This window comes from Melospiza melodia, chromosome 30 (genome assembly GCF_035770615.1).
Source record: "Melospiza melodia melodia isolate bMelMel2 chromosome 30, bMelMel2.pri, whole genome shotgun sequence".
In the NCBI taxonomy this organism is placed as follows: domain Eukaryota; kingdom Metazoa; phylum Chordata; class Aves; order Passeriformes; family Passerellidae; genus Melospiza; species Melospiza melodia.
This window is the reverse complement of record NC_086223.1, coordinates 841,153-860,667: the sequence shown is the minus strand read 5'-3', so window position 1 is coordinate 860,667 and position 19,515 is coordinate 841,153. Positions and strand designations below refer to the sequence as shown.

At 50.4% G+C, this 19,515-nt stretch overlaps 1 protein-coding gene across 1 annotated transcript; it reads left to right on the top strand.

Annotated features, from left to right (window-relative positions):
- The first annotated feature begins 151 nt into the window (after nucleotides 1-151).
- On the top strand, nucleotides 152-18,869 carry ZNF652 (zinc finger protein 652). The gene is given in 10 exon segments (XM_063179110.1): nucleotides 152-249; nucleotides 292-310; nucleotides 7,410-7,505; nucleotides 7,508-8,207; nucleotides 8,210-8,448; nucleotides 13,178-13,325; nucleotides 14,683-14,798; nucleotides 17,005-17,149; nucleotides 18,300-18,784; nucleotides 18,786-18,869. Coding segments are annotated over 10 exon segments (2,079 nt in total). The 5' UTR covers nucleotides 152-166; the 3' UTR covers nucleotides 18,834-18,869.
- Nucleotides 18,870-19,515: the final 646 nt, after the last annotated feature.

Genomic DNA, 19,515 nt, shown 5'->3' with positions numbered 1-19,515 from the left:
AGGGCTTTGTGTCTGTGCTATCCGATAATTTCCCTCGTGTTTATCAGATCTGATAATTTACCTGGCTTGGGCGTTCTCGCTCTGGTTTTACCTCTCCACCACCCCTACCTGTGTGCCAGGTGCGTTCCCCGCTGCTTTTGTGGCTTTTTACCCATCTCCTGCAGGGATGCAGAGCCTCATCCTGGGCAGGCAGCGCAGGAATTCCAGGTGTGACCCCAAAATCTGCGTGCAGCTGCCCTGGAATCCCAGGTGTGACCCCAAAATCTGGGTATGACTGCCCTGCAGTTCCAGATGTGGCCCCAAAATCTGGGTGCAAACAGCTCTGAGAGCTTTTCCAGAGGCTGTGTGTAGGAAAAGTGCAAATTCCTGGAGGCTTTTTGGGTTTTCCAGCTGTGTTTCCTGGGCTGCCAGGGGGTTGAGGGCTGGTTTAGAATTTTATAATTTTTATTTTCTGCGGGAGGAAGCTCAGAGCTGCAGGAATGGGGATTTGGGGCCGTTTGTTAAAACACCTTTGGAGTATTGATGTGATCGGAAGGGGCTTTGGCAATGGAGGTGACTGTGAGTTTTGAAGGGTTTAATTGACTTTATTCACTAATAATGATACAAGGAACCTTTAGCTGACGTTTCCAGAGGAAATCTTGCAGTGGGAAGGGAGGAAATTGGGGTAAATCATCCAAAACCAGAAGATATCGGGGTGCTGCCCCTGCAACCACAGAATGCGGAGATTTTACCCCAAGAGCTGCAACCTCACCTAAAAATGTGAAGTTTTTATCTCTGCAAAGTCTCTTGTTGTGCTCAGAGCAGGAGATTCCCTGTGGGGACGCCTTGGGAAGGGTTCCCTGTGTCTGAGGTGGATTTTTGCAGTAAACAGGAGGAGCAGGGACGTGCCCAGAGCACACCTGAGATGGCACAGGTGCATTTCAGGTGCTTACAAAACTCCTCTCCTCACTGACCTATTTCTCTCTGCAGCTCTCAGGGCCCTGGCCAAAAAAAAATAAATTAAATTAAATTTATTCCTGGTTCCACAAAAAAAAGAAAGAGGCAGAACTGAAAGGAAGCAGCAGGCAGCTGAGGAGAGGGAGATTTCTCTAATATTCTTGAATAATTATTATATTAAAAAATTTTATAATATATACAATATATAGCATCATATACAATATTAAATATATATGTACTGTGTATATATATATATTATATATATATGATATATTCATATATAATTTGATACATATATATATTATGTATCCCACACTATATACTGTATATTATAAATATACTATAATATACTATAATATACTATAATATACTATACTATACTATAATATAATATAATATAATATAATATAATATAATATAATATAATATAATATAATATAATATAATATAATATGTATTATTTATAATATATTATATTATATATGACATATAAAATTCAATATTTTATTTCTCCTGGTTCAATTCCCCAGCACAGACTCTCAGCCCGCTCTGCTCCCTCCTTGCCAGACCCAGGCATTCTAAAAGTCAATTTTAAAAGATAATTTCACTTTTCAAAACAGCATTCATTTACATTTTGCTGAATCTGCGCTGTTTGTCCTTTCGGGATTTTATTAAGTCGTTATTTGGGGGTTTCCCCCCCACAATAATGAGGGAAAAAATGGGAATTTTTTCTGCAAAGTTCATTTCATTCTCACAAAGTTTCACCCTTGAAATGTTAAAGCAGATCCAGGTGAGATCTCCCTGCTCAGTCCTGAGCTCCCTCGGGTGAACGGTGGCTGAATTTTTCCAGTGTTTCCCACCAAAAATGTGGATTTTTTAACCCGTTCCTCCCTGGATCCCAGCTGAAATCTCAAGGCCTTAAAATCCTTTTCAGCAGCTCCTGGATTGGAGCAAAATTTAAAGAATCTGCACCCCAAGGTGTGTTTTAGTGGGATCTGTCACGGGTTTGATGCCTCAAAGAGCTTTTTAATCAAAACCTGATTTTTTTAAACACATCCCCATGGAAACGAGGCCAATTCCATCCCAATTTGTGCCTTTTCAGGGAGTTTTCCCAGGATTTCGGGGCGGAATTCCTGACATTCTCCCCATCAGCACGGCACAAGAGACAGATTTCCCCAAAACCCCAATTCCCGAATTCCTGTTGTTTCCCAGCTGCTTTTGGACCTGGGATTTTGTGAGCTGCTCCTCCCTGGATTAAAAAAAAAAAAAAAAAAATAAAATAAAAACAGGGAGTGAAACCTGGCAGGTGCCAGCAGCAGCAGCAGCTCCTGCCCTTCTGACACCCTTCCCTCGGGAGGTTTCACACTGGGACTTCTCCCAGCAATTCCCAGAGCTTTTCCAGCAACTTCTGCTGGGCCTGAGCTCTTTGGAAATGGGATTTTTTTTCCCCCCTGGAAATGGAATTTTTCCCCCCTAGAAATGGGATTTTTTTTCCCCTTGAAATGGGATTTTTTTCCCCCTTGAAATGGGATTTTTTTTTTCCCTGGAAATTGGATTTTTTCCCATGGAAATGGGATGTTTTTTTTCCCCCTGGAAATGGGATTTTTTTCCCCTGGAAATGGGATTTTTTCCCCCCTGGAAATGGGATTTTTCCCCCCTGGAAATGGGATTTTTTTCCCCCTTGAAATGGGATTTTTTTTTTTTTTTTTCCCTAGAAATGGGATTTTTTTTCCCCCTGGAAATGGGATTTTACCCCTCCTAGAAATGGGATTTTTTTCCCCTCTGGAAATGGGATTTTTCCTGCCAGGGAAACTCCAGGTAGGAATTCCTAGGTGGCTTTGGGACAGGATATTCACACTTCATTTACACCTCTGCATATCCAAGGACACAGAGACACCTCCGGGGCCTCTTTGGGTGGAAAAATGCTAATTTCGGGCAAGAGATCTTGATGACAGATTTCCTTTTTGGGGTTTCCACAGTTCCTGGACCTCGGGGTCAGTGGTGCTCAATGGGAAATGCCTTTTTTTTTTTTCCTACTTCAAGAAAAACGTTGAGTTTGTGGCTGTTAGGTCTTAAACTCCTTTAGATTCAATAAAACACCCCAAGTTTATTGCAAAATCCGAGGGATTTTAGTGCTGAATTCCGAAATGAAAACCTCTGGAATGGATTTCTTCTCGTGGAGATAATGCTTGACAAAAATCCAGGAACCGCTGGCTGGAAAGGCTTTGTGTCTCCCAAAAATCTGGACTCAGCCAGATCGTCCCTCTTGAAAAATGGGAAAAGCCTGAGGCTTCTTCCTCATGGATTTTCAGTTTTAGTGGCAGGATTTCACAGATACATTTCTGGGGTTTGGGAATCTGATTTTCCATGAGCTTGTGGAAGACTTGGAGGGAAACTGCCAGCTCCGGACAGAGCTTGGGGGGGAAAAAAATAGATATATAAGTGTGCTGGGAATGGGAATAGGGTCGTTAGCAGCACTCAGCGCTTTGTTTTACATTTATTTTGCATTTATTTTGCATTTCCATGGGCTCAGGCAGCTCCAGCACTTCCCATGGAAATGCAAAAGCACCTGGATGTGCGGAGGCTCTAGGAGATAAAACTTCCCCACTTAAAAACAGATTTTCAGGGCTTTTTGCACCTAAAGCACAAGAAAGAAGGGATTGAGAGCTGAGGGAAATAATTGAAATAATTCCCTTCAGATGTGTTTTCCCACTGTTTGGGAATGGCTGGGCCTGTTCCAGGCACCTGTGCTTCCAACCGGGAGAGTTTATTGAGGCTTTTTTATGGCAATATTGCAGATTTATTGAGCTGTTATGGACCCGTTTGTGGAATTGTGGAATATCCTGATAAAGGGACCCTCAGGGGTCGAGGCCAATTCCTGCACAGGACACCCCAAAATTGTCATTTTAGCTCTCACTTTGTGTTTTCCTGGTGCAATCTGTGGTTATTCCCTGCTGGCTCATTCTCCAGAATTCACATGACCTGGGGATTTCAGAGTTTCAGTGGGAAAACATCTTCACACCCTCAGCTTTTCCTGAAATCTTTAATTTTCCTCACATCTTCAGTCAGTTTTTCCCTCACATCCTCAGTTTTTCCTCACACCCTCATTTTTCCTCAAATCCTGCTTCCCTCACATCCTCACCTTCTCCTGAAATCCTGTTTTTCCTCGTTTTTTTCCCACTTTTCCCTCACTTTTCCCTCACACCCTCAGTCAGTTTCCCTCCAGTTTCCCCCTCACACCCTCAGTCAGTTTCCCTCCAGTTTCCCCCTCACACCCTTAGTCAGTTTCCCCCCAGTTTTTCCTCTGTTTTTCCTCAGTTTTTCCTCACATCCTCATTTTTTCCTCAGTTTTTCCTCACACCCTCATTTTTCCTCAAATCCTGCTTCCCTCACATCCTCGCCTTCTCCTGAAATCCTGTTTTTCCTCGGTTTTTTCCCACTTTTCCCTCACTTTTCCCTCACACCCTCAGTCAGTTTCCCTCCAGTTTCCCCCTCACACCCTTAGTCAGTTTCCCCCCAGTTTTTCCTCTGTTTTTCCTCAGTTTTTCCTCACATCCTCATTTTTCCTCAAATCCTGCTTCCCTCACATTCTCACCTTCTCCTGAAATCCTGTTTTTCCTCGTTTTTTTCCCACTTTTCCCTCAGTTTTTCCTCACTTTTTCCTCCGGGCCGGCCCCGCTCCCCCGGGCCCAGGCCGGGCCGAGGCCTCCCCGGCCAAGCCCGAATCTCTCTATTTTTAGCGCCGGTAACACCAAAAAATGCGGTTTTTCTTCAGAAGCTCGGTGTGAAGTTGCTCCCACACACTCACCAGCTTCCTCCACCCACTCTTTTGTCTGCAAATTGTGCTTTTTTTTCTTCAGAGTTCGAGCTTTTCATGTCGGAGTCTTTGCAAACCTTTGATTGCTGCAGATATTCCCCAGGTTTGGGGCTTGATAAGCATCAAAAATCGCTTTGAAACTCTTGTTTCCTTTTTACATCTTAATCACGGCCTGCATCTCTCATTTGGCAGCGTGACTGGAATTTGTTCTGTGGAAAAATCTGCCTTGACAAAATTAAATTCACCTTTAAAACAACAAAAAGCGCTTGGGTGTTTTGGGATTAAAAACACCCAAACCTGCTTTGGGATTAAAAATTTAAAAGCGAGGGGGAAAGGTGTTTTAAGAGCGTTTTTAGGGCAGTATTTCAGAGCTGCTGTTTGTGCTAAATGGCCAAGGAGGTCTTTGCTTTTTATTTAAATAATGGTTTTGAAAGTTGTGGGTCCCTTGAGGGTGGCAGTGAAAGGTTCAAAGCCACAGCAGCCGCTGATGCTGCAGAGTGAAGTGGTTTCAGAGCAAACAGCTTTGATAATTCAGAATAAACCCCACTGTGGCCTTGATTTGAGGTGATTCCTCTTGATGAAAAGGGTTTTTTTTACACACAATATCCCATTAGAGAGCAGAGGTGAAATATTGGCAGGAATTTTTTGCCGTTTGGTAAATGGTGGAAAAGGTGAAATTTCCTTTTCCTGGCAAGTTGGTGCAGTGGAATTCCTGATTTCCTCCTGCAGCTTCCTAGAGATGCTTAATATGATGAGGAAATAATCAGGTATTTTCTACGTGGAACTGGGAATTTCCTGAATAATCCTGAGTAATCCATCCCACTGCAAAGAAAAGCTAAATTGGGATTCATCCTTCCCACAGCTTCCTGGGTGTAGTAGCGTTGGGAATTCCAGCTGGCCAAAACAAGTTTATTTTATATTTTTTCCCTCTGAATGTGAGTTGTGCCCACAATCCAGCATTAACAGCCCATCTCTGGGATTTCCTGTGGGGAAATGTGAGGATGGAGCAGTGGGAATGGGCCCTGCTGTGGTGCTGAGGCTGCAGTCCCTGCCAGGCACCTCCAGGAAATTAATTTGGAGTAATTTGGGAACCCCGGAGAAGTGCTTGAGTATTTTAATGAAGTTCATCACCAAACTGGTTATTTTTCCCTTTCTTTCCCCGGTGTGGCACTTCACAAAGATTCCCGTTATCAATATTAATAATTAATATTACTTATTCAGGCACTGGTTGCTTCATCTCCTGCCCAGTTAAAATGCACTCCAAAGGGGGGAAATTCTGGTGGAACAGAAATTATGGAATTCCCAGGCCAGGCTGGGATCATGGAAAGTGTCCCTGGGTGGGATTTGCTGTCCCTTCCATCCCACACTGGGATGGCTCTGTCCTTAATTCCCCTCCCCTGCACCCTCTGATCCCAGGAATTCCTGATGGCATCGGCCCAGCCCAAAACCTCAGGGAAAAAAAGGGAAAAAAAAAAAAAAAAAAAGAGAAAAAAGAGAAATGTGAGGGATGGATTGCTTTGTGTCCATGAGGGACCACGTGGCGCTTCCTGCAGGAGGAAGTGGCAGCAAAGTCCGGGCAAATTCCAGCTTGGAAAAACCGCGGGGGAAAACGTGGATGGGCAAAGTGAGGTTGTGCCGTGGGGATTGAAGGGAGGGAGAGACAGAGGAAGAATTAATTCCTCAAATCCCTCAAAATCCAGCATCTCCCGGGCTGGCTTAGTGCTGCCAGGTGAGAACTGGGAATTCCTCAGTGGAGGAGTTCCCCCGTGGCTGGAATGCGGCTCTGGAGCGTGTGAGGGTGGGCTGGGGGAGAGCTGGGGTGGTTTGTGGGGGCAGAGCAGAGTTTGGGGCCGTCGGTGCTCCCAGGAACCCAGGAGAAACAGCTGTGGTGGGTGGAGAGCATCCCTTGCCTGGATTTCCATTCCCTGGGAATCTCTGCTGGGAATTCTCCTGGTGCCTGCTGGTTTTGGGGCTGACAGCGCTCCCAAAATTCCAGCAGGAATGGTTGATGGGGAGTATTCCTTGCTGGATTTCCATTCTCTGGGAATTCTCCTGGTCCCTGCTGTTTGTGGTGCCATCACTGCTCCCAAAAATTAGAAATGGTTATGGCTATCTCTGGTGGATGGAGAACATCCCTTGCTGGATTTCCATTCCCTGGATTTCCTTCCCAGTCCCTGCTGGGAATTCTCCTGGTCCCTGCTGTTTTGGGGCCATCACTGCTCCCTGCTATTTGTGGGGCTGTCAGTGCTCCCAAAATTCCAGCAGGAATGGTTGATGGGGAGTTTCGCTTGCTGGATTTCCATTCCCTGGGGGTCTCTGCTGGGAATTCTCCTGGTGCCTGCTGGTTTTGGGGCTGTCGATGCTCCCAAAATTCCAGCAGGAATGGTTGATGGGGAGCATCCCTTGCTGGATTTCCATTCCCTGGGGGTCTCTGCTGGGCATTCTCCTGCTCGCTGCTGTTTGTGGCTCCCTGTCCCCCGAAAGGCTTCCCCGGGCCGGGCTGTCCCCATCCCCATTCATTCCCCACTGATTCCCTCTCTCCGCAGATGCGATGCTCGAGATTCCCTCTCTCCCTCTCTCCGCAGATGCGATGCTCGAGGGCTCCGCTCGGCATTCCCCACTGATTGATTCCCTCTCTCCCTCCCTCTCTCCGCAGATACGATGCTCGAGGGCTCCGCTCGCCGCCCGCGATCCCTGCCCGCCCTGCCCCTGCCGTGATCCCGACCCCGCCGCAGCCGCGCCCGCCAGGACCGAGCCGCGCCCGCCGGGCTCCGATGGAAGGGGCGCCGGGCCCGAGCAGCGCCGCCGGCAGCGAGGGCGCCCCATGAGCCCCCCCAGATGAGCCAGGCAGGCAAGGGGGAGCCCCCCGGGGCCGGCATGGCGCAGGAGGGGCCGCCCGCCTTCTACCCCGGCCAGGAGCTCGACCTGTCCACCAAGGTGTACAAGAGGGAGTCGGGGAGCCCCTTCTCGGTGCTGGTGGACAGCAAGGGCGGCAAGGGCCACCTCCACGAGAGGGAGGAGCAGCCGTTTTTCAGGGAGAGCAGAGCGGTAGGAGAGGTCCGGGCTGTGAAAGAAGACAGGGAAAACTCTGACGACTCTGAGGAGGAGGAAGAGGAGGAAGATGAAGTGACTTACAAAAGGGAGCAGATTATAGTGGAGGTAAACCTTAACAACCAAACCTTAAATGTGTCCAAAGGGGAGAAGGGTGTCCCCTCCCAGTCCAAAGAGACTGCTGTCCTTAAGAGCAGCAGTGAGGAAGAGGAGGGTGACAGTGGGGAAGAGGAGGCCACGGAGGACAGCAACGACTACGAGGAGAACGAGAGGCAGAAGAAAAAGGAGAAGAGAGTGGAGAAGGGCAGCGTCGGCCAGAGGAGGAGCAGGAGAGCCGCCGCGGCCGCCGCCGCCTCCCCGGCGCCCCGAGCCACGCGCGGCCGCAGGAAGGGCGCCGAGCCCCCAAGCGCAAGAAGAAAGCTGCCAAGGAGCCCAAGGCGCCCGTGCAGAAGCCCAAGTGCGAGGAGAAGGAGACTCTGACGTGCGAGAAGTGCCCCAGGGTGTTTAACACGCGCTGGTACCTGGAGAAGCACATGAACGTCACGCACAGGCGCATGCAGATCTGCGACAAGTGCGGCAAGAAATTTGTGCTGGAGAGCGAGCTGTCCCTCCACCAGCAAACTGACTGTGAAAAAAACATCCAGGTAGGTCTGCCGGCCTGCTGGCCAGGTCCCCACACCTCCTGGCGTGCCCTGGATCCGCCTGGTGGACGCTTCACAGGGGGAAAAAAAAAATCTCATTTTGCACGGCCCCATGTGCTGAGGCGGGCCCGGGCTCTGCCTTATCCCGCGTTTTGGGGTCTCCCAAAAGGAGGGGATGGCAGGGAAGGAGAGCTCAGCTGCTCTGAGCTGTTACTCCAGGAGTAAACTGTGAGTTGGGAGCGCAAAGCTCCTTCAGCAGGGTCAGAATCTGGAGGAAATGGTCCCAAAAATGTGAAGTTCTGTGGTAAATCCTCCTCCTCCTGCTCCTCCTCCTGCTGAGCGCCCGCAGCTCTCACTGAGTTTAGAATTCCGGGGGTTTCTGTGTCCTGAAATGCAATCCCACAGTGTGGAAAACCAGGTGAGCCTTCCAGGGGAAGCAGAATTCCAGGAGTTCCCTGGGATGGGCAGTCTGTGAGATCCCAGAGGCAGCAGCAAAGGATCTGAGCTGGGTTAAACCGGGGTTTAAACCCCTCTGAGACCACGAGAATTCCCAGAATGGTTCTGAAGGGCTGGAATTCACACCTGCACCCCCTTCCCGGCAGGAAACCCCGCAAATCTGCCTGAAGACACCAAAATCTCCATTTTTTTTTTTTTTTCTCTCCAGAAACCCTCATTTCCCCCAGCAATGGGAGGAGGAGGAGGCTTTGGGAGCTGTGGGAAGAGCTGCAGAATTCCTGCTCCCTCTGGGGCAGCTCCGTGCCAGGGAATGGGGCACTGCCGCCTTCCCTGGCGCCCCAAATCTGCTGGTTTTGCCTTATTTTCACCCTCCTCCTCCTCCTCCTCCTCCTGGAATCCTGGCTCCCGTTGGAGTTTTGGGCAGCTGGAATTTGTAGGGCAAGGAGGGTTTGTTGTGTGAGGGTTTGAGCACAAGAATTGAACGTTTTTCATTGTTTGTTTGCTTTCGGTGCTGGGCTGGGTTGGTGCTCAGCTCCCACTGTGTGGGAGACGTGGAATATTTATTGCAATTTCTCTTTTTCCCAGCTCTGGGTAACTCTGGGCTGTTTTTTTGGTTTTTTTTTTTCCTTAAGTTTCAGCTCAAGGAAGGATTTGTTAATATAAATTTAATTTTTGCAGCTTTGAAAGAAATGTTTTAAAAGTTCAGTGCAGCAGGGAGGATTTAAATGGGAATGTAAGAAAGGCCCCAGCAAGCAGGGGGTTCATTCACAGCATAAAATTTAAGCAGGAGTAAAAAAATTAAGGAATCAAAACAGGAATTTAAATTTAAGGAGGAATTCCTAAATATTTTAAACACATAAAATGGTGAAATATCCTGTATCCATCTACGCATGCGTCCAAAAGTGATAAGAAAAGGAGAAATTATAGAAATTATGGTTTAAAATCCGGAGGAATCTGGTCCAGAAACTTGCCAGTGCCAGCAGCACTGGGAGTCACCTCCATATCCAGGAATAAATCCAGCAGTTCTTGTTCTGTCCTGCCTTTGGGATGTGTTTTCCAGCTGCCTGTTGCTGTGTTTTTATTCCAGTTGCCAACAGGATTGAGGGAAAATCAAAATTTCCCTCAGTTCAGGGTTCGGTGTGCTGAGGGGGAGCTTTGTGCTGGCATAAAACTGGTTTGATTTTGGACTGAAATGAAAACCGAGGCTGCTCCTCCCAGTGTTTTCCTCCTGGGGACGGAATAAATCTGTTTTTCCAGGTAATTTCTGCTTTTTCACCCATCACAGCCGGCACCTTCAGGGATTCCTGCCCCGCTTGGGCTCTGCGTGGTTCGGAGTTTGAATCCTGGATTCTGGTGCGGCCTTGGCCCCTCCAGGGGCTCCTCTCTCTGTCAATCCAAGGATTTTGGGGTCGTTCCATGGAGTTTCTTTGCTCTCCAGGGTTTTTTTCCCTGCCAAGGGGGGATCCCAGCGGGTGCTGTGGGGGCAGAGCCCCCTCGGTGCCTGCAGAATTCCAGGTGGGAATTCCCAACCCTGCAGAGATCCCAGCGGAGAGAAAACGCGCTCCCAAACGAGCAGGACTCGTTAATTTGCTCATTAATCAGCGCCCAGCCCTTCTGAACGATGGGGAAAGATGGGCATTGCTGGGCTGGGAGCTGGAGACATCCCAGAAAACCCCAAAGATCCCAAAAAACCCCGGGACAAGGCGCGGTTCCTCCGAGCTGAAGATGGTTTGGTTTCCTCGCGCTCCGGGATCTCCACACGGGAATTTTGACTGAAGTTTTTGGGAAGAGCTGCTGGAAAAGAGGAAGAGCTGCCTGAGATCCTCGAGGGGATGATTGCCTGGACATTCCACACAGGAGTTTGGGGAAGGAATTCTCAGCCTCCGAGCGATACTTTGGGCCTTCCACGAAGGAAGAGAGCGCGGCAGGAGCGTCCAGCGGGATGGGAGCTGCTCCCCATGGAGATCCAGAGGGATGGGAGAGCCTGGAGGGGCCACACCTGGGTTTGGGGAGGCAGGAGGGGCTGGACGGGGCTTTGGGGGTTTATTGGTGTCGGCCTCCTCCAGCTCTGCTGGGTCCTTCCCTCTCCAGGAGTTTGGATTCTTATCTCTCCAAGGGTTTGGATTCTTATCTCTCCAAGGGTTTGGATTCTCCCTCTCCAAGGGTTTGGATCCTTATCTCACCAAGGGTTTGGATTCTCTCACTCCAAGGGTTTGGATCCTTATCTCACCAAGGGTTCGGTTCCTTATCTCACCAAGGATTTGGATTCTTACCTCTCCAAGAGTTTGGATTCTTATCTCACCAAGGGTTTGGATTTTCCCACTCCAAGGGTTTGGATCCTTATCTCACCAAGGGTTTGGATTCTCCTCTCCAAGGGTTTGGATCCTTATCTCACCAAGGGTTCGGATCCTTATCTCACCAAGGGTTTGGATTCTTATCTCTCCAAGGGTTTGGATTCTCCCTCTCCAAGGGTTTGGATCCTTATCTCACCAAGGGTTCGGATCCTTGTCACCGAGAATGTTTGGATTCTTTCCGCTCCAAGGGTTTGAATTCTTCCCTCTCCAGAGTTTGGATTCTTTCTGCTCCAAGGGTTTGGAATTTTTTCGGCACCGCGGTTTTGGATCTTCCCTCTCCCAAGGGTTTGGATTTTTCCACTCCGAGGGTTTGGATTCTTTGCCCTCCAAGAGTTTGGATTCTTCCCAATTCCAAGGGTCTGGATTCTTCCTGCTCCGAGGGTTTGGATCCTTCTCGCTGAAAATGTTTGGATTTTCCTGCTCCAGCAGTTTATATTTTTCCATTCCAAGGGTTTGGATTCTTCCCTCTCCAAGGGTTTGAGTCTTCCCTCTTCAAGGGTTTGGATCCTTCCCTCTGCAAGGGTCTGGATCCTTCTAACTGAAAATATTTGGATTTTGGCATCAGGAGGCACCAGAACACCATTACACACTTCCCTTGGTGTAATCCCAAAATTCGTATTTTCACTGCTTCCATTCCCCTCAGGTGTAATCCCCAAATCCACATTTTTACTGCCTCCATTCCCCTCAGGTGTAATCCCAAAATTCACATTTTTACTGTCTACATTCCCCTCAGGTGTAATCCCAAAATTCACATTTTTACTGTCTACATTCCCCTCAGGTGTAAATCCCAAAACCCACATTTTTACTGCCTCCATTCCCTTCAGGTGTAATCCCAAAATCCTCATTGTCACTGCCTCCGTTTCCCTCATGTATAAATCCCAAAATTCACATTTTTGGGCACCTTTTTCACTGCCTTCCCTCCCCTCAGGTATGAATCCCAAAATCCTCATTTTCACTGCCTCCCTTCCCCTCAGCTGTAAATTCCAAAATTCACATTTTCACTGCCTCTGTTCCCCTCAGGTGTAATCCCAAAATTCACATTTTTACTGTCTACATTCCCCTCTGCTGTAAATCCCAAAATCCACATTCCCAGACACGTTTTTCACCATTCTGGGGCCTTTTTTTTTGCCTCCATTCCCCTCAGGTATAATCCCAAAATTTTTACTGCCTCCATTCCCCTCAGGTGTAAATCCCAAAATCCACATTCTCACTGCCTCTGTTCCCCTCAGGTGTAATCCCAAAATTCACATTTTTACTGTCTACATTCCCCTCAGGTGTAAATCCCAAAATCCACATTGTCACTGCCTCCATTCCCTTCAGGTGTAATCCCAAAATCCTCATTCTCACTGCCTCTATTCCCCTCAGGTATAAATCCCAAAATCCACATTCTCACTGCCTCCATTCCTCTCAGGTATAAATCCCAAAATTCACATTGTCACTGCCTCTATTCCCCTCAGGTATAAATCCCAAAATCCACATTCCCAGGCACATTTTTCACCATTCTGGGGCCTTTTTTTTTGCCTCCATTCCCCTCAGGTGTAATCGCCAAATTTTTACCGTCTCTATTCCCCTCAGGTGTAAATCCCAAAATCCACATTCTCACTGCCTCCATTCCCCTCAGGTGTAATCCTTAAATTCACATTCTCACTGCCTCCATTCCCCTCAGGTGTAATCCTTAAATCCACATTCTCACTGCCTCCATTCCCCTCAGGTGTAATCCCTAAATTCACATTTTCACTGCCTCCATTCCCCTCAGGTATAAATCCCAAAATCCACATTCTCACTGCCTCCATTCCCCTCAGGTACAAATCCCAAAAATCCACATTCCCAGGCACGTTTTTCACCGTTTTGGGGCGTTTTTGTGCCAAACCTCCCCCCAGCCCAGGCCCCCCCTAACCCGGCTCCCTCTGTTTTCCCCCCAGTGCGTGTCCTGCAACAAATCCTTCAAGAAGCTCTGGTCGCTGCACGAGCACATCAAGATCGTGCACGGCTACGCCGAGAAGAAATTCTCCTGCGAGATCTGCGAGAAGAAGTTCTACACCATGGCCCACGTGCGCAAACACATGGTTGGTGAGTGGCTGGGCACGGGGGAAATTGAAATTTGAATTATTGGGGAAATTGAAATCGTCGGGGGAATTGAAATGTTCAGGAAAATTGAAATTATTGAGGGAAATTGAAGTATTCAGGGGAATTGAAATTTTTATTAGGGAAATGAAAACATTCAGGAGAGTTTAAATTATCGGAATTGAAATTATCAGGGGAATTGAAATCATCAGGGAAATTAAAATTATTGGGGGAATTGAAATATTCAGGGAAATTAAAAATTTTTATTAGGGAAATGAATATATTCAGGGGAATAAAAATTTTTATGAGGGAAATGAATATATTCAGGGGAATTGAAATTATCGGGGAAATTAAAATTATTGCGGGAGTTGGAATTATTGGGGAAATTAAAATTGGGGGTATTGGAATTATTGGGGAAATTTAAATTATTGGGGGAATTGAAATATTCAGGGAAATTTAAAATTTTTATTAGGGAAATGAAAATATTCAGGGGAATCGAAATTTTCAGAATTTAAATTATCGGGGGAATTAAAATATTCAGGGGAATTGGAATTATTGGGGAAATTAAAATTGGGGGAATTGAAATTATCAGGGGAATTGAAATTATTGGGGGAACTGAAATTATTGGGGGAATTTTAAATTATCAGGGAAATTAAAATTATCGGGGGAATTGAAATTATCAGGGGAATTAAAATTACTGGGGAAATTGAAATTATCGGGGGGATTGAAATTGGGAGAACTGAAATTATTGGGGGAATTTTAAATTATCAGGGGAATTTAAAATTATCAGGAGAATTTAAAATTTTGGGGAATTGAAATTATCAGGGAAATTAAAATTATCAGAGGAATTAAATTAATCCTTGAAATTGAAATAGGAGAAATTGAAATTATTGGGGCGAATTGAAATCATAGGGGGGGAATTGAAATAATACGGGGAATTGAAATCATGGGTGAAATTGAAATCACTGGGGGAAATTAAAATAAATAATCCGGGGGGAAAAACAGGGCTGGGAGAGCTGGGAATGTTCCCCTGGAGAAGGGAGGGATCCAGGGAGGGCTCAGAGCCCTGAATTCCTGTGGCCACCTTCAGCTCTCAGCATCACTTTCAATATCCTGAGTTCAATTAATTCCATCCCTGATGGGGACGGTTCGAGGCGTCCCTGGGAACGGATCCCCAGGGTCCTTCCAGCCCCAAAATTTGGGGATTCCGTGGAACCCAGCGCCGTTCTTGGCCCCAAACCCCCCCGGGCAGAACAAGGAGAAACCCAGCCCGTGCTCCCCAAGCGCCCCAGGAGCCCTGGCAGGCAGGGATTGTCAGGAATGTCCCGGTTTTCCTGGGTTGTGAGCCCTGTGTGTGCCGCAGCCCACACCAAGGACATGCCCTTCACCTGCGAGACCTGCGGCAAGTCCTTCAAGCGCAGCATGTCCCTCAAGGTGCACTCGCTGCAGCACTCGGGGGAGAAGCCCTTCCGCTGCGAGGTGAGGATCCGGGGGAAATCCATGGGAACGATCCTGGGAATGGGAATGGGATGGAATGGGGTGGGAATGAATGAGGGGCAGGAATGATCCTGGGAATGGCCCTGGATGGGGTGGGAATGAATGAGGGGCAGGAATGATCCTGGGAATGGCCCTGGATGGGAATGAGGGATGGGAATGGCCCTGGATGGGGTGGGAATGAATGAGGGGCAGGAACGATCCTGGGAATGAGGGATGGGAATGGCCTTGGATGGGGTGGGAATGAATGAGGGGCAGGAATGATCCTGGGAATGAGGGATGGGAATGGCCTTGGATGGGTGGGAATGAATGAGGGGCAGGAACGATCCTGGGAATGGCCCTGGATGGGGTGGGAATGAGGGAATGATCCTGGGAGTGGGAATGGCCCTGGATGGGGCAGGAATGATCCTGTTTTTGGGAATGGCCCTGGATGGGGTGGGAATGAGGGAAGGATCCTGGGAATGGGAATGGGATGGGGTGGGAATGAATGAGGGGCAGGAATGATCCTGGGAATGGCCCTGGATGGGAATGAGGGATGGGAATGGCCCTGGATGGGGTGGGAATGAATGAGGGGCAGGAACGATCCTGGGATTGGGAATGGCCTTGGATGGGGTGGGAATGAGGGGCAGGAATGGAATGGATGGGGTGGGAATGAGGGAAGGATCCTGGAAATGGGAATGGATGGGGTGGGAATGAGGGGCAGGAACGATCCTGGGATTGGGAATGGCCCTGGATGGGGTGGGAATGAGGGGCAGGAATGGCCATGGATGGGGTGGGAATGAGGGAAGGATCCTGGAAATGGGAATGGATGGGGTGGGAATGAATGAGGGGCAGGAACGATCCTGGGAATGGGAATGGCCTTGGATGGGATGGGAATGGGGGGCAGGAATGATCCTGGGAATGGGAATGGCCTTGGATGGGGTGGGAATAAGGGATGGGAATGGCCCTGGATGGGTGAGGAGTGAGGGATGGGAATGGCCCTGGAGGGGAATGAGGGATGGGAATGGCCCTGGATGGGTCGGGAATGAGGGATGGGAATGGCCTTGGATGGGGTGGGAATGAGGGGTGGTTCCATCAAAGTTTGAGAATTCTCAGCATGGGGAAGTCACTTAGGGGTCTCTGGAGAGACTGAGGCGTTAAATCCATGGGGTAAATCCATGGGGTAAATCCATGGGAACGCTCCTGGGAAGTGGGAATGGCCTTGGATGGGGTGGGAACGAGAGGCGTTTCTGTCAGAGACGGGGAATTCAGATCACCGAGGGGTGGTGCCAGCACAGGTCCCTGCTCAGGGGTCTCTGGGGGGATTGAGGGATTAAATCCATGGGGTAAATCAATGGCATAAATCCATGGGAATGCACCCAGGAAGTGGGAACGGCCTTGGATGGGGTGGGAATGAGGGGTGGTTTTATCAAATTTTGGGAAATTCGAGTCACCAAGTGCTGATCCCAGCACAGGCCCCTGCTCAGGGGTCTCTGGGGGGATTGAGGGGTTAAACCCACAGGGAGCTGGTGAGGAGCTGGTTTGGAGGGAGGCAGAGTCCTCTAGTGGAGAGAGGCCGGGACACCCACAGAAATCCATTTTTGCTGGAATAAAAACCATTTTTACTGGGTTGGGGTCCTGGATCTGCTCTCCTGCTGCCCCTGTCCCTGCCAGGCTTTCCCCACTCGATAATTCCAGCTTTCCCCTCACAATTCCAGCTTTCCCCACTCACAGCTTTCCCCACTCGATAATTCCAGCTTTCCCCACTCAATAATTCCAGCTTTCCCCACTCAATTCCAGCTTTCCCTTCACAATTCCAGGTTTCCCCACTCAATAATTCCAGCTTTCCCCACTCAATAATTCCATCTTTCCCCACTCAATAATTCCAGCTTTCCCTTCACAATTCCAGCTTTCCCCACTCAATAATTCCAGCTTTCCCCACTCAATAATTCCAGCTTTCCCACTCAATAATTCCAGATTTCCCCACTCAATTCCAGCTTTCCCCTCACAATTCCAGCTTTCCCCACTCAATAATTCCACCTTTCCCTACTCAATTCCAGCCTTCCACCCTTCGTTCCTTCTCTCACAAATCCTTTCAATCCCCCTTTTTCTCTGAGGCGTTTCTGCCAGGGCCCAGCTCCCTCCCAGCCCCTGCAGGGCTCATTCCCAGCTTCCCAAAGCCCCCAAATTCCCGTTTTTTTCTCCCCTGCAGAACTGCGACGAGAGGTTCCAGTACAAGTACCAGCTGCGCTCACACATGAGCATCCACATCGGGCACAAGCAGTTCATGTGCCAGTGGTGTGGCAAGGACTTCAACATGAAGCAGTACTTCGACGAGCACATGAAAACCCACACTGGTGAGGGCTGGGAGGGCATTCCCAGGGAATTCCCTCGGGGTTTGGGGTGTTCTCCAGCTGGGACAGCTTCCTTCCCTGCCTTGGCTCCCTGTCCTTGCTGGTGGGGCAGGCGGAGCTGGGGAAATGGAATTAATGTCTGGGTGTTTGGGGATGGAGAGCCCCTGGCTGGAGCCTTTTGGCCCTAAACCAAGCTGAGCCAGGATTTCAGAGCCTTTTAACCCTAAACCCAAGCTGAGCCAGGATTTCAGAGCCTTTTGGCCCTAAACCCTGAGGGGAGCCAGGATTTCAGAACCTTTTGGCCCTAAACTGTGCCAGGATTTGAGAGCCTTTTGGCCCCAAATCCAAACTGAGCCAGGATTTCAGAGCCTTTTGGCCCTAAACCTAAACTGAGGCAGGATTTCAGAGCCTTTTGGCCCAAACCTAAACTGAGCCAGGATTTCAGAGCCTTTTGGCCCTAAACCCTGAGGGAGCAGAATTTCCTAAACCCCCATTTGATCTCCAAAGGCAGTGGTGTTTCCCAGGGATCAGGTGATTATTCCAGTGGTTCTCCATGGCTCAGGGGGTTCTCCATGGCTCAGGTGATTTTTCCAGTGGCTCTCCATGTCTCAGGGGGCTCTCCATGTCTCAGGGGTTCTCCATGGCTCAGGTGATTTTTCCAGTGGTTCTCCATGGCTCAGGTGATTTTCTCAGGGAGGTTCTCCATGGCTCAGGTGATTTTTCCAGGGGTTCTGCATGGCTCAGGGGGTTCTCCATGGCTCAGGTGATTTTCCCAGTGGTTCTCCATGGCTCAGGGGGTTCTCCATGGCTCAGGTGATTTTCTCAGGGAGGTTCTCCATGGTTCAGGGGTTCTCCCAGGTCTGAGGTGATTTTTTCAGGGGGTTCTCCATGTCTCAGGGGGTTCTCGGGGGGGGGGGGGGTGGGGGGGGGGGGGGGGGGGGGGGGGGGGGGGGGGGGGGGGGGGGGGGGGGGGGGGGGGGGGTCTCCCAGGTTTGAGGTGATTTTTTGCATATGGTTCTCCACTGGCTCAGGGGGTTCTCCATAGCTCAGAGGGTTCTCCATGGCTTGGGTGATTTTCCCAGGGGGTGTCAGTCTCCACGTCTCAGGGGTGTCCCAGGATCCCTGACCCCCGTTTCCCGCGTGTCTCCGGCAGGAGAGAAGCCGTTCATCTGCGAGATCTGCGGCAAGAGCTTCACCAGCCGGCCCGAAGAAGCCAGTACGGCCGGTGCGAGCCGTCGTTGGCGACCGTGCGACGTGTGCGGGCAGCGCTTCCGCTTCTCCAACATGCTCAAGGCGCACAAGGAGAAATGTTTCCGCGTCACCAGCCCCGGCACCAGCCCCGGCCCCGCCGGCGGCGCCGCGGCCGCTGCCCGCGCCCTGCCCGGCCCTCCGGCCGCGGGGCTGCGCGCTGGGCTGGCGGCGCCGGCGCCGCCGCGCCCCGTGCCGCACCCCTACGGAGCGCTGGCGCTGCCGCCGCCGCCGCACGGGCACCACCACCACCACGGGCAGCAGCAGCAGCAGCAGCACCTGCCCGTGCCCCCCGTGCCGCACCTGCCGCCGCCGCCGCCCGCCCTGTTCAACAAGAGCGAGCCGCTGAACCACCGCGGGCACGGCCACGGGCACGGGCACGGCTGGGGACGGGTTCCTGCGGCACCTGGACAAGGGCGGCCCCGCGCAGCCGCACTGACACCACCCGGCACCTGCATCCAGGTTTGGGAGCTGGTCATGGAGCCGGGAGGGGAGAGGGAGCTGGGAGGGGATGGAGCTGCTGGCACCACGGCCGTGGGCACGGGCACGGCTTCCTGTGGCACCCGGGACAGCTGCACTGACAGCGGCTGGCACCTGAGAGCCAGGTGCCTGGAGCTGGGATTGGATCAGGCATGAAATTGGACCACCATGGTCGCGGGCACGGCTTCCTGTGGTGCCTGGACAGGACCAGCCTGGCACAGCTGCACTGACACCAGCTGGCACCCAGGCTGGGGAGCTGGCACCCAGGTTTGGGATCTGGGATGGATTGGGACTTGGGCACGGCTTCGTGCAGCACCTGGGCAGGACCAGCCTGGCACAGCCACACTGACAACAGCTGGCACCTGGGATCCAGGTGTGGGATCTGGGATGGGATTGGACTGCCATGGCTGAGGGCACGGCTTCGTGCAGCACCTGGACAAGGCCAGCCTGGCACAGCCCCTCTGGGATCAGGGGCTGGCACGGAATTGGGCTCTGGGGTGCAGGTTTGGGCTCTGGATTCCCATCTGGGGTGCAGGTTTGGGCTCTGGATGGCATCGAGACCCTGAACCCCACAGCAAGGGCTTCCTGTGGCACCTGGTGAGCCCAGCCTGGCACAGCACACTGACACGGGCTGGGGTCAG